A 14,498-nucleotide genomic window follows, 5' to 3' on the forward strand; every position below is an offset into this window, starting at 1 on the left:
TTTCTTTACTGCTTGAATAGGAAATATTATGCTCACTAATAAGATTTGACTAATCTTTTGTGAACTTGGAATTTTACTTTGAGTAGGTCTCGCTAATGGATATAGGAATCATAGAATATGGACATACATGGCATTTGTGACAAGTTTTGCAACATTCTTGGTTTGATCCAATTTGTGTTTTTGCAGGGTGGTAAATTAAAAGTAAAATGCACTAAAAAAAGCAAAATGCCCACGTATCCAACATATGACTAAATGAAAAATGTTTTCCGTATGAAATATTCTATTTAAAATTTTAAATAATTTGACAAAATCAGTTTAAACATTTTTATGAATTTTTTTTTTAGTTTTTTTTTTTTTTTTTTAGTGTTTATTTTTGAGAGAGAAAGAGAGAGAAAGCATGAGTGGGGGAAGGGCAGAGAGAGATGGAGACACAGAATCTGAAGCAGGCTCCAGGCTCTAAGCTGTCAGCACTGAGCCCAATGCAGGGCTCAAACTCACAAACCGCTAGATTATGACCTGAGCTGAAGTTGGACGCTTAACCAACTGAGCCACCCAGGTACCCCTATGGAAATTTATTAATAGAAAAATATAGCTTTCTTATGTTTTGTTTCAGGTCTAGATATCTGAGGATTTTCTAATGACACAGGAATATGGAAATTGCATTGTCTTTTCTATTGAATATAGGACAGTCCTTGCTTTTCACAGTAGAGTGGTACCATAACAATGACTGTGCAAGCTGAAGCACCACAAAGTGACCTTAATGATTATTAAGATTAGTGGGGAGGGACACCTGAGTGGCTCAGTCGGTTAAGTGTCTGACTTCAGCTCAGGTCATGATCTCACAGTCTGTGGGTTTGAGCCCTGCGTCGGGCTCTGTGCTGACAGCTCAGAGTCTAGAGCCTGCTTCTGATTCTGTGTCTCCTTCTCTCTCTGCCCCTCCCCTGCTCACGCTCTGTCTCTCTCTCTCTCAAAAATAAATAAAGATTAAAAAAAAAATTAAATGAAATGAGATTAAATATGTAAACAATATATTTAACAGAGGTGGGGAGAGATTGGCTAAGGGAGGTACCCTAATCGACCTATAATTAACTTTAAATTCCAATACCATTGGGGTGCATTATCACATTGGTAAGAAAAATGTTTTATTACTTCACTGAAGTAATTAACATAAATTTGATTTTAACTAGTCAGTTGTGGAATAAGATCAAGGGAGAAAACGAATTTTCCAACTTATAAAAAATTGGCCTAGTGAATAATAACTTGAGCTCTTGCTTAAAATTATCTAAATGGCTTATAACGTGTTTTACCTTGGAGATTTTTTGCTAATAAACTAATAAAGATTGTGCAGCTCTGGAAAAAAGGAAATAAAACCTTGCCATTTTTTTCTTTTTTTTCTCCATTTTTAGGCAAGGTCATGTGAATCTTCCTCCACTTGAGTTCAAACCAGCATTAATGTTGGAAACCTTTAGCATCAGTGCTGTTGTAATGGAAAAGTCTGTTTGCACCCCTCAGAACTCTACCAGTGCTCTTTCTTTTCATGATCTCAACAAGCGTTATTATAATACCTTTCACTGCAACTTTACAATTTCTTGTCAGTCAATAAGCCAGCATGTAGATATGGCTTTGGTTCGTCTTATTCATCAATTTAGTACCATGATAGATGACATCAAAGCGACTCAGACTGACATTAAACTTAGCAGATACACAGCTGGATCAGCTTCCCCAACACCCACCTTCAAAACCAGAAAACATCGGGATTTTCGCTCATCTGACTTCAGCCGCAGTTCTAGAGGAAGTCTGAATGGTGGCAATAGAGTAAACAATGCAAAGAACAAACGGACCAACAATGAAAATAACAAAAAGGAATCTCGAAACAAAAATTCGTTAGGAAGATCTGAAAGAAGAACTTCAAAAGTGTCCAGGAAAGGTTCAAAAGATGTGGTGGACCATATGACTATTCATATGGATGACTCCGATTCAATCACAGTGTCAGAACAAAGTGAGCCTTCGGCTGAGTGCTGGCAGAATATGTATAAATTACTTAACTTCTATTCACTTATCTCTGATCCAACAGGAATATTGGAAAAATCTTCAGAAACATTTGGACCAGCAGGTAATGAATATTTTAATATTAAAAAAATTTCTTTTTAGAGTAGCAATAATACTTAAACAGATAGGTGCTTTCTCAATGTTATAAGTAGATCATTGAAATGCCAAAGACCTGGCAATCACCCATGGAAAAAAAATAGTAATGGCAGTCAGATAATTTGCCTTCCCATTTCCCGTCCTTTCTACCCTGATACAATATGGTCTTAAAGATTCAGATATACTCTATTATTTATTTTCAATGTGATGATCGGAAATTGTTGAAAACGTTAAAAAATCATTTTGGTGAAGAAGAGGGCTGGTTTGGCATGTGAAGAAAGGTAAGATGATGTTTGGAGTGTCCTTCCATGTCACAGTTTTCATAGCTAAATCTGTATGTTTTTGTTTATTTATAAAGGAGTTCGGAGCCCTACAGAGCCAACATGTAAAGTTGTGTTTGAGAATGAACAAGACAATAACAGTTTGACTAAGACACAGAGGAAACGTAGCTTGGTAACTTCTGAACCTCAGCATGTTACTCTAATCGTGTTTGGGATTGGCATGGTGAACCGCACACACCTGGAGGCAGACATTGGTGGGCTAACAATGGAATCAGAGCTGAAGAGGATTCATGGCAGCTTTACACTTAAGGAAAAAATGAAAGGTATGACGATGTCCTAACACTGTAGTCCTGCTCTTCTGAAAAAAGCCAATGCCATGTCTCCGAAATTTCTAGTTGGCAACTTTTCTTTTTTTTCTTTTCTTTTTTTTTTCTTTCTTTTTTTTTTTTTTTCAGAAAATGAACTTTCCCATTTATATGGATCAAGAGTGCCAGTTTATACAGTTTCTGTTCCTATTCTTTTTTAATTTTCCAAGTTTTCTGCACTAAGTATTACTTCTGAGACTTAAAATGTCATAAGGCTAGGGGCGCCTGGCTGGCTCAGTCCATAGAGCATCCAACTCTTGATCCCAGGATTGTGAGTTCAAGCCCCACATTGGGCTTGGAGCCTGCTTAAAAAATAAATCTATAAATAAATAAATAAATAGCCATTAGGCTCTTTAATACACGAATGGCATATTGAACTGTGTATTTAGCATTATTTCTAGTTGACATATAATATGTATGTATGAGTACATAGAAATAAAAACTTTGAGGTGCCTGGGTGGCTCAGTCAGTTAAGCATTTCGGCCTAGATTATTATCTCATGGTCATGAGACTGAGCCCCATGTCATGCTCCACACTGGGCATGGAGGCTGTTTAAGATCATCTCTGTCCCTCTCCCTCTGCCCCTCCCCTGCTCACGCTCTCTTGCTCTCAAAGGAAAAAAATAAAAACCTTCACTAAAAGGTTTTTAAAAGTAGTTCTGAAGTAATTTAAATTTTATTATACATAAAACTTTTAAATTATCTTTCATCATTGAGCATATTATGAATAAAATGCAATTTTAATACAAAGTACAATTATTTCCAGAAATCATATAATTCTTTTTTCTTACATTTAAGATGTTTTACATCAAAAGATGACTGAGACATGTGCCACTGCTCATATTGGTGGGGTTAATATTGTGCTGCTTGAAGGGATTACACCAAATATACAGTAAGTGTGTCATTTTTTCATTCTTTTCTTAAACTTGTTTAGTTTTATAGTATAGGAAACATAAAATTCACTGGATGAATTCCATACCTGCTGAGTTTTGAGGTTTATATACATTATGTTCCCAGATACTGTGATTTTGTCATTAAGGATATCACCGCATGAAATGTTTTCAAAAAAATACTTTTTTCCCATTTTACAATTGGTGTGCTACTCCTCACCCCCACCCCTCCAAAAAACTGACTCCTCGTACGTTGTAAGAATGTCTAACAAGAAAAAATGATTACAACACAAATTTCAGTTAGACATACAACCTGCAAAAACTCACATGATTCAAATAGTTAAAACAAAATTTTAGTCAAAGAATATAAACTGTCTCTTGATTTTATGTTAAGTAATTATCACTCAAATTCGTGCTGGGTTTCAAAACTGTGTCTTGCCATTTTTTCACTTAAAGAATTTAACACTAGAAAGCCTATGAGACTCTTGTAATAATATAGGTAATTATAGTGGGTATACCATACCATATCACTTTTCTTTTGATTCTTTGCTCTTAACCTTTTTCTTTATAAGTTCTGCTTTTGGGTCTGTTCAGAATTCTTCTGATAATGATTACCTTTATAGACAATATATTCAGATCATTAATCTATTATCAGTATATTTAAGTGTTGACTTTGTTCATACACTTGGGAGTATACCTTAATTCTTAACTTCTCAGTGGAGCAGCTTTATGCTGTAACAACAAAATATGCTTTGATAATTTAAGTCAGATTCTGAGAATTTGTTCTTTCTAAATATTATAACTACTTAATGTTCTATCATCTTATAGTAAATCTGTTATGCTAAATATTGACTAAGTAGAGGATTTTGTTCAGCTTTATGAAAATTAAATATTAATCATATATTGATGAGTTACAGTTCTATTCATATTTTACACACGGGTAATGTGATAACGGTCTTGGAGAACATTTCCTTGAAATGGATGTATAAGGCTTGCTGGAGTAGTTTGGATCTGTAAATCAAGAACCAAAGAGTATATTTCTATATTATAGCTGCCTAAGTGGTCCAGATTGCATTTCCTAAGCAGTCTAGAAAGACCAGGAAATTCCAGTAGTTATGACAGACAAGATCTTTTCTGATCATTCAGTGTGGGAGAAGGGGTCTTATGATGTAGTAATTGCGATCTTAACAAGTAGCTACTGTGAACCAGGAGCCTCACATAGATTATTTTATTTAATCCTAGCCACAGTCCTGTGAACTCGGGTGGTTTTATCCCACTTTACAGAAAAATAAATTGAGATTCAGAGAGATAAAAGTGTTTGCCTAAAATGCTTAAAATCCTACAGTCCGTAAGAAGAGTTGTCTGAACCTGTGCTGCTGCTAAATGTCATTACAGACCTTCAGTTCCAGGATTCCTTTGCTGGCTCTAAATTTAAAGTACCATGGTTTACTTTAACCAGTGCAGCAAATAAAACAAATTTCTTCAGTTGTCTCAGGTGTTTTATTTACTCTAGCTTCCTGAACCTTTTATCTCTGTTATCTCTTAAGGGCTTCAAATAGCCTCTAGACTTACAAAAGTATTTAGTATTTTTTCTAGTACATAGTATTTATAAAAGAGATTTTTAAAAGAATTATTATATAGCTATATTTCTTGCCTTTAGGAAAAAAAAGGCAAGATGCCTCAACTTTTTTTTTTTTAAATAAAAGTTACTGTTCACTGCCAAACTATAGTAGTTTTAAGACTTTCTCGATTTATTCTTTGCTGTTCATTTCTGATTTCAATTAAAGGGAAATGAAACTTAAAAAGTTGAAAAGTTTCTGTGAGGGAAAGATTTTAATGTGGGAAATAAGTAAAGTCCAGATGATTGGTCATACTGTAACTAATTTATGTATGAATGTTTATTTGCTTCCTTTTTGTTTTCCTGCTTTCTCTTGAATCTTCATCTGTAGACTGGAGGATTTTCCTACATCTCCTACAAGCACAGCCAAACAAGAGTTTCTGTATGTCCTATTATTTTTTCTCCCCCATGGGCTTTCTGATTAACATAGTATTGAATAGTTTAAAAGAAATACTTAGATTATCTGCATGGCTGTGAATGTATGTAGTTTTTATTTTGTAGCTTTAATGTAGATCCTTTTATAGATTAAAGCTTACTGACATTCAAGGAACAAACACAAAGAGGTAAGAGCTACCTTTTGGTAATTCACACATTATTTTGTTGGCGAAAGATTTTAACACTGTAGTTATGTGTTGATTGTGCTTTTTTAAGATGCCTCATTGTTAAAATTTATATTATCATAAATCTTTAAGGTTTGATGTGATAATAGAAACTAAAAAATTTCACTTGCAAAAGAGTTTTCACTAATTGCAAAAATAATTATTAAAACATTAATGTATGAAAACATCTACACATCTCAACTTTATAATTTTGCTTTTAAGGTGAAGAGAATTTACTACTCTGTTGACAGATTTTATGTATGGTTTTCAGTATATGTACTTTTGTATTTTGAGTGGCTTGATTTGACCCATGTATATCTGATATCTAGTTGGTGTTATTTATTTATTTATTTATTTATTTATTTATTTATTTATTTATTTATCTTTATTTTTGAGAGAGATACAGACAGAGTGTGAGCAGGGGAGGGACAGAGAGAGAGAGAGAGGGAGATGCAGAATCCGAAGCAGGCTCCAGGCTCTGAGCTGTCAGCACAGAGCACGAAGCGGGGCTCAAACTCTAGAAAGTGAGTTTGTGACCTGAACCGAAGTCAGATACTTAACCGACTGAGCCAGCTAGGCGCCCCCTGGGTGCTTTAAGTAATTATTACATGAGTCTTACATAGGGGTGGAGATAGAGTAGAGATAATGAAGCCCCAAAGTAAATCCTCAAATTATTCACTCAGCCTGTTGGAAAGACAAGGATGGGGCCTGCATTTAAGACCCAATAGCCTGGACTCAGGAAATAATGGAAGATGAGGAAAAAAGCCCTTGCCTCATTAGGCACTGTGGTCGTTGTAGCTGTCACAGTGGATCTATCAGAACCTTGTAAAGGTAGAATGCCATTGTCAATTAATTCTTTTTTTTTTTTTCCAATGAATTCTTTAACAAGATTCCTTGGTCACTTGCCATGAATTTTTTATGTATATGAGGCATGCCTCACGTGCTACAAGTTTTTATAGTCTTCTCTTTAGAGAGATTTTGACCACTTCTTTCTTGTTTAAAAGTTTTATATATATTATATGACCTAGCTTAAGTGAAAACCCTCTTCAAGAATTAAAATTATGAATAGACAGCTCATTTCAGGTCTTCATTCTGGGTCTCCTTATGTCTTTAACATGCAGTTTGACTGGAGTTAATCAGACATCCTCTACAGTTTTTTGGCTCAGTTTGATCAGGATAGGTCTATCATGTTGTCCAGCTTAGAAGAATACCACTCACACTGTAAATGGGGGGCATCATTTACATAGACTGCATTGTGAACGGGGCCCTCTGGCATTGAACAACACAACACCTGAAGTCCTTAACATCAGAACTTTCACTGGAAATATCATAGTAGGATCCACAATAGGAGAGCATTCAGCTCCATTAAGTTTTCACTCTTACTTTTGCTGCACAAGTGAAATTCCAGTGTTCTAAATGTGCTTATATATGGTTATATGTACTTATATAATTGAAAGTAAGATAGGTGTAGAATTTTACTATCATGATAAGACACATTTTTTTGTATGTTTAGTTTAATTCAGTAGATGGTTGCTGTTCACAAGTAGAAAGCCATTTGCATTTTAGCACCATCTGAGTGTTCTGGCTTATGTTGAAATTAAATTTAAAATAAAATCTCATTGATGATAAAAGTAGCTTTATTTATTATAATATTTAAGAAAATATTCCATTCAGTAACTAGTCAGTTTCCCAGAGTTTACTCTCATGCTGGCTAGACCAATTTTATAGATAACTTTTTTTTTCTAGTCAGTGAGAGTATCTGAGAAATAGTTGCCTTTGTAGAAGAAAGCAATATAGTTCTCCAGTAATCATTCTTGAATTTTATATAATACTTGGATTTCACTGTCTGTAAATAATCAACACCTCTGATAGAGCCATTGTTATACTTCTCGAGGTTTATTTTAATAGAAGTTAAATGTGATTAATTGATTTGTTAGATCCTTGAGACTATAAATAAATTCTCATTTTATCCTCTACAGCCTAAGTAGAGATAAATGAATGTGAACCAAACTGTGGTTAATATGAAATTTGTTTTATGTGTTGTTTCGCTAAATTGAAAATTATTTTTATTCAATAATTTTATAATTTAATGTATTATTTATTTATAATTGGTTATAATTAAATTAATTACTTAATGTCAAAAATAACTTAATAATTATTAAATTATTGTCAAGAATCCTTTGCCCATGTGAAAGATAATATTTATATTATAAATATAATTATATATAAAGCTATAATTTTACTAACTGGGCCTTTAATGGTGCAGTTCATGAACCTTTCCATTGTGTACATCAGACTGCTTCATAATGGCTTCTACATACATGACTTAACACGTGTTATCTGTGGAATTCCACAGCTATAATGTTAGGAGACATTCCTGTGCTGTACTTCTTTCTGCCCCTTCATTTTACAAAATTCAGTGAGTGCATACCATGTTGAAGGCACTGTTGTAGGCATTGAAAGGGAGAACCAGAAATCAAGAAAGATAATATCTCTGCTTTATGTCTGTATCAGTAAGGCTTATTAATTTTTAACTAAGTAGTAGTTGCTTATTATGAATTGGAATTCTATCATTTCTTTGCCACTTATTGAAAATTTGAAAAATGGAAAATGCAAGTTAAGTTTCTTCCTTCCTATTAATTTTTTTCAACATATTAGATAATGGATGAATTCCTTTGATTAGATTCTAAGAAGTATAGTATTTTATTATATATTCAGCATCTATGCTTCCTTAGTGGTTGTACATATCCCTAAAATAAATTGGGGCAAAGAGAGGAGTTCTGAATGGAGGAAAAATAAAAATGGGATTTTGTATGTTGTAAACATGTAATATGTCAGTATTCATTCTTTTACCTTTGAACACATACATATTTTCTTCAGTAAATGCTGTTAAAGATATATAATGATATTCAGTGCAAACAATATAAAATAAATGTATTTCAGTGTTTTTAGAAAACATTTCCTCAATATACTATTTAAATGTATGAAAAATCTTAAGTCATTTAGTTCATTGAATGATTTAAAAGTATTGTCTTGCTTTTAAAATACTTTTTCAACATTTCTCTTTATTGGGCTATATTTTAATGGTCTTCTTTCTTTATTAATAGAACTGTGGTGAAGTGTAGTATTGCCAAGTCACAAGCCCTCTACAGTGCCCAGAGAGGTTTGAAGACTAACAATGCTGCTGTGTTCAAAGTAGGGGCTATCAGCATCAACATTCCCCAGCACCCTGCCACCTTACATAGCATGATGGTTCGAAGTTCCCACCAACTGTCTAAGCAGATCTCAGATCTCATCAGACAGCCTTCTACAGCGTAAGTTATTTCTTCAAGTTCTATGGTTCCGTGTAATGTGTTAAGTCAGTTTTTGCTGTGTTAATAATAGTTTAAAGGAAGACAGAGGGTTTCATCTACGTATTGACCATTATGAACTATGGTGCAGGTGGAAAGTAGCCAAATGTGTGTGGGAGAATCATATTGGGTATAAGGTACTTGGTCACAGATGTAATTGTCAATGTTCTCTCTTACATCAGTAAAGCTTAAGAGATCCTGGAGATTGTGGACAACATAAGAGTCACTACAAAAGCATATTGACAAAATCTAGGACTGTATCAATCCTTATTTACTTTAAACTCCCTAAAATTTATGACTGCATAGGTTTAAAAATTGCAGTGGCCATTTATGTCCCATAATGGTTTTGTGTTGTCCTCTATATGAAATTGTTGTACATAGTTCAAGACAGGATGTGATCATGCCACAAAAGTATTTTAAAGGAGAGAAAACTGGACCTTTGTACATTGACTTCTATTGCCTGTGTCTGTAGCCCTCATTCATGGGTCTGCATTGCTAAGCTTTATTCCTAGTCCTCAAAGCAATATAACTAATGAATAATTAATAAGAATATGGTAAGCAAAAGTTAAAAAAATTGTCTTCTTATAGTTCCCTTTTCCTAACCTATAAGTTAAAAAAAAAACAGTGTGTCTTTTTACAGTATCCTAAAGCAGTGATATTTCTAGTTGTACTATCTAGATCTTTAATTCTGATTTAATATTCATGTCTGGTTGACAAAGTAGTAATAATTTAAATGTGTTTCTCCTGTCAGTGGAATATGGAATCCAAAATGTGTACACAAGCCTTAGGTTAAAAAATACACTAAGGAATCTGTCCTTATTATAGTGTACTGGCAGTAGAGCATAGTAGTTAAAAAAAAAAAAAAAAGTCTCTTGTCACAGTTGAGTTTAAATCCTGGTTTTGCCACTTTCTAGCTATACTTCCTCTTTGGAAAGCAGATAAGAGTATCTACACAAGGTCTTTGCGAGATAAATGAATAAATGATATGAAACACACAAAGCATTAAGAGTATTACCTGGCTCATAGAAGCACTCAAATAGTTATTGTTGGGGTTGTTGTTATTAATAGTGGTAGTAATAATAGCGGCAATAATAGTAATATTACAATCAACACTAAGTCATAGAATTTAGAATCAGACAAACGTGAGTTTTAACTCTAGTTTCACATTAATGATATGAATGTGTAATATTCAAGTAATATTCAAGTTTGTGTTGCTGTTCTTGTTTACTTTTCTAGATCATTTTTCAGTGGCTTTTTTTTTTTTATATGAAGTTTATTGACAAATTGGTTTCCATACAACACCCAGTGCTCATCCCAAAAGGTGCCCTCCTCAATACCCATCACCCACCCGCCCCTCCCTCCCACCCCCCATCAACCCTCAGTTTGTTCTCAGTTTTTAACAGTCTCTTATGCTTTGGCTCTCTCCCACTCTAACGTCCTTTTTTTTTTTTTTTTTTTTTTTTTTCCTTCCCCTCCCCCATGGGTTCCTGTTAAGTTTCTCAGGATCCACATAAGAGTGAAACCATATGGTATCTGTCTTTCTCTGTATGGCTTATTTCACTTAGCACGGAATGGGAAAAGATATTCAGTGGCTTTTTTAAGGAAGTCTTAATGTGATCTGGTGGTAGAAAGAACATATCTGTTTACAGTTATTTCTTGCTATTTTTCATTGAGAATTCCAATAATTTTATACAATAAAATGGTAAATTTTCTAATTCTGTCTTTTTTATTTTTATTTATTTATTTTTAAAGTTTATTCATTTTTGAGAGAGAGGAGAGAGAGAACACAAGCAGGGGAGGGACAGAGAGAGCCAGGGGAGAGAGAGAATCCCAAGAACTGATAGTGTGGAGCCATCGTGATGTGGGACTCGAGCTCATGAACTGTGAGAACATGACCCGAGCCAAGAATTGGAAGCTTAACCGACTGAGCCACCCAGACTCCCCTAATTGTGTCTTTTTGAGGTTATTTTTATTTATTTATTTATTTTTTGCTTTATAGCCCACAGCCTGTGAAAGAAGATATTGCAACGCCTCTACCTTCTGAAAAAACCCCAACTAGTGTTAATCAAACTCCTATTGAAACGAATGAATTTCCTCAGCTACCGGAAGGTTTAGAAAAGAAGCCTATTGTTCTTAAGTTCAGTGCCATGTTAGATGGTATAGCCATAGGAGCAGCACTTTTACCATCTCTAAAAGCAGAATATAAAATGGGAAGAATGAGGAGTCATGGAATGACAGGTAACATTGAATTTGAAGTTCAGTCTCTTAAAATTTAAGATTGGTTTGAAAAATTAGTAATATTTTGATGAAAAGTTACATTTGGTTTTGTAGATATTATATGAAAATGTAAATAATTTTAATCAGAACACTTTTAAATTTCATTAATGATGTTCCTCAGTCAAGTGAAAAATATCAGTTACATCTTCCCTGAGTGACCAACAGGGACACTGCTTTTATTTGAAGTCTTCAAAGCTATTCAGTTATTGAGGCCATTTCTAATTTAGAAGTTGATATCCATTAGTTTCTTTATAGCTGGAATAACTTGGTTTATTTTCAAATTTGGTGCATTTAGCTTAAATCACAAGTTATTTGGTTTCTTCAAAATAGCTACTTCTATAAGGTTTTGTGATCCTTATATACTCTTGGAAATTCTTTGCTGTTGTATTTTTATTCTGAAGTTTATCATATATACAAAAGTATGTAAATTATATACACACAGTTTCAAGAATAATAAAAAAAAAATGTGACCTTACCAACCCATTATACAAACTAAATGAAAATATTGCCAGTGCTGTGAAGGCTCCATCAATGAATATTATCCTTACCAGCTTTTCTTAATGACTGCTCATGGAATAACTGTTAACATGAATTTTGTGTTACCCATTCCTTTGCTTTTCTTTATAATTTTACCACATATGTATATACTCATAAATGGCTTATGTTTTGAACTTTATTTGTATGGACTCCCACTAATGTATTTTTTAAAGGGAATTTTTTTTTCTGTACGTTTTGTTTGAGATTCATCTGTTCATTCATGTTTGTACAGTTCATTCATTTTTCACTGAAATAGTCTGTTAAGTGATTATATTACAGTTTATCCACTCTGCTATTGATGGACCTTTGACTCACTTTACTTTTTTGCTACTATAATTATTCTCATGCATGTCACTTGGTACACATGTGCACAAGTTTCTCAAGGGTATTTACTTTAGGAATTATACACCTAGACTGTAGGGTAAATGCATCTTGAGTTTTATTAGGAAGTACAAAACTGTTTTCCAAAGTACTTGTGTTCACCAGTATTTACTGCCCTGCCAGTATTAGATGAGAGTTCCCATTATACCATATACTTGTTAACACTTAATATTATCTGGCTTTTAAATTTTTGCTTTGTCTGGTAAATGGGGAATTGTATCTCACTGTGGTCTTAATTTCTATTTCTATAATTAATGAAGCTGAACTGTTTTATGTTATTAAGATATCTTTGTATGTTTTTTATATGAAGTGCCTATTAATGGTTCTGTGTGTGTGTGTGTGTGTGTGTGTGTGTGTGTTTGTCTGTTTTACCATTGAGTCGTTTGTATTTTGTTTTGGTTCACAGAAATTATGTTTTGTATGTTAAGCTTTTGATGTTATAAATTTAACATATATTGTCACCCCATTAGAAACTTATTTCACTGTTGTCTTTTGATCAGTAGATATTCTTAATTTTCAAATAATTGAATTTACCAGTATTTTCTTATATGATGTGTATTTTTATATCTTAAATCCTTCTCTTCCCAGGATCATGAAGATATTTTATTATATTTTCTATTAAATGTTTTTAAATTTTTCCTTTTAAGTTCTTCATCTATATGGAATTGATTTTTTTTTAATTTGGTGCAGATTAGTTTAATCAATTATTTCAGCATCATTTATTGACTTTTCTTTTTTTCGGTGATACATAGTCCATTTTGGTCATCTATTACATGTTGATACATGTGGGGTCTGTTTCAGGGTTATTTATTATGCTTCATTGGCCTATTTGCACCATTACTGGTGACCTCTTTGCACCAGCTATTTTCAGTATCATATTGCTACCTGACATTTCCTGTTTTAGGAGTTATCTTGGTTATTTTTGGTTACTTGTTCCTTCACATAAATTTTATAATCAGTTTGTCAAATTCTCTGAAAAAACCTATTTGCATTTTTATAGGAATGTAATTAAATCCATAGATTTACTTGGAGACGATTGACAGTATTGATTGATACCAAGAATTGATGCAATATTTACCCTTCTATTCTTGAATATGTATTTCTTTGTCTCTTTAGGTTTTCTTCAATGCTTTTCTACAAAGTTTAAAAATTTTGAACTTAAGGTTTTTGTGCCTCTGTTACAAGATATATTTATTTGTGTAGATACCCCCTACCTTGTGTTATTGTTGTTGTTTAGTTACTACAAAGGGGATATTTTGTAAAATGGCATTTTCTAAACTGGTGGTAGTATGTACAAATGTGCTTGATCAATTTATGTCAGTTTTATACTCAACCATATTAAACTATTTTCTTATTGGTAATAAGATAGTTTGGAGTTTCCTAAGTAGATACTTGTACCATGTGCAAATGAGGCTTTTGTTTCTTCCTTTCTAGTCTTTAAGAATTTTTCTTTTTCTTACCGTGCTTCTGCTATAATGTTGAGAAAAAGGGGGCATCCTAATCTCTCATTCTTTTCAGGGAAATCAATATTTCGTCAACGAATATGATGTTTGCTGTAAGGTTTTGCAAGGTTCCCTTTATCAGGTTAAAAAAATTTACTTCTATTCCTAGTGTGCTAAGTGTCTCTATGAAGAAAAGTAGGTGAATATTATCAGATGCTTTTTGCTACAGCTGTTGAAATTAAAATGTTTTTTTCTCCTTTATGCCATTAACATGTTATATTAGTAGTTTAAAATTTTGCATACATACACATATGTATTTATATATATGTGTATATTTTTATTCCAACTCCGAACATTTTAGGTTTTTTTTGTTTTGTTTTGTTTTTATTGAGAGGGATTTTTCTGAACATCTAGATCCTTTTGTTAGCTAGAAGAAAGAAACACTGTGAAGTGAGTTTCCAGAATTAGCAGAGTCAGAAGATCAGGCCTTCAGATATTGGCCTGACAATAGGGTAGACTCACCTTGGCCATTTATTCAGGGCATCCAAGAAATAGGAGAGTTGACAGAGGGCAGTAAGTCAAAAGCCAATAGGCAGTTTGGAACTAGGAAGATA

The 14,498-nt window shown here is 33.3% G+C and overlaps 1 protein-coding gene across 5 annotated transcripts in view; it reads left to right on the forward strand.

Moving 5' to 3' along the window:
* The window catches only part of BLTP1 (bridge-like lipid transfer protein family member 1), a 211,637-nt gene that overhangs the window by 132,530 nt on the left and 64,609 nt on the right, over window positions 1-14,498 (forward strand). For all 5 annotated transcript variants that reach the window (XM_047091912.1, XM_047091908.1, XM_047091911.1 and 2 more), the window contains exons 47-51: window positions 1,407-2,113; window positions 2,504-2,749; window positions 3,589-3,682; window positions 9,005-9,211; window positions 11,247-11,485. In XM_047091912.1, coding sequence (XP_046947868.1) covers window positions 1,407-2,113; window positions 2,504-2,749; window positions 3,589-3,682; window positions 9,005-9,211; window positions 11,247-11,485 — 1,493 coding nt within the window. The remainder of the gene's footprint in view (window positions 1-1,406; window positions 2,114-2,503; window positions 2,750-3,588; window positions 3,683-9,004; window positions 9,212-11,246; window positions 11,486-14,498) is intronic.

Source organism: Lynx rufus, unplaced genomic scaffold, assembly GCF_022079265.1.
Source record: "Lynx rufus isolate CCGP_SWC_20201006 ecotype Redwood Valley unplaced genomic scaffold, mLynRuf1.p SCAF_3, whole genome shotgun sequence".
NCBI lineage: Eukaryota > Metazoa > Chordata > Mammalia > Carnivora > Felidae > Lynx > Lynx rufus.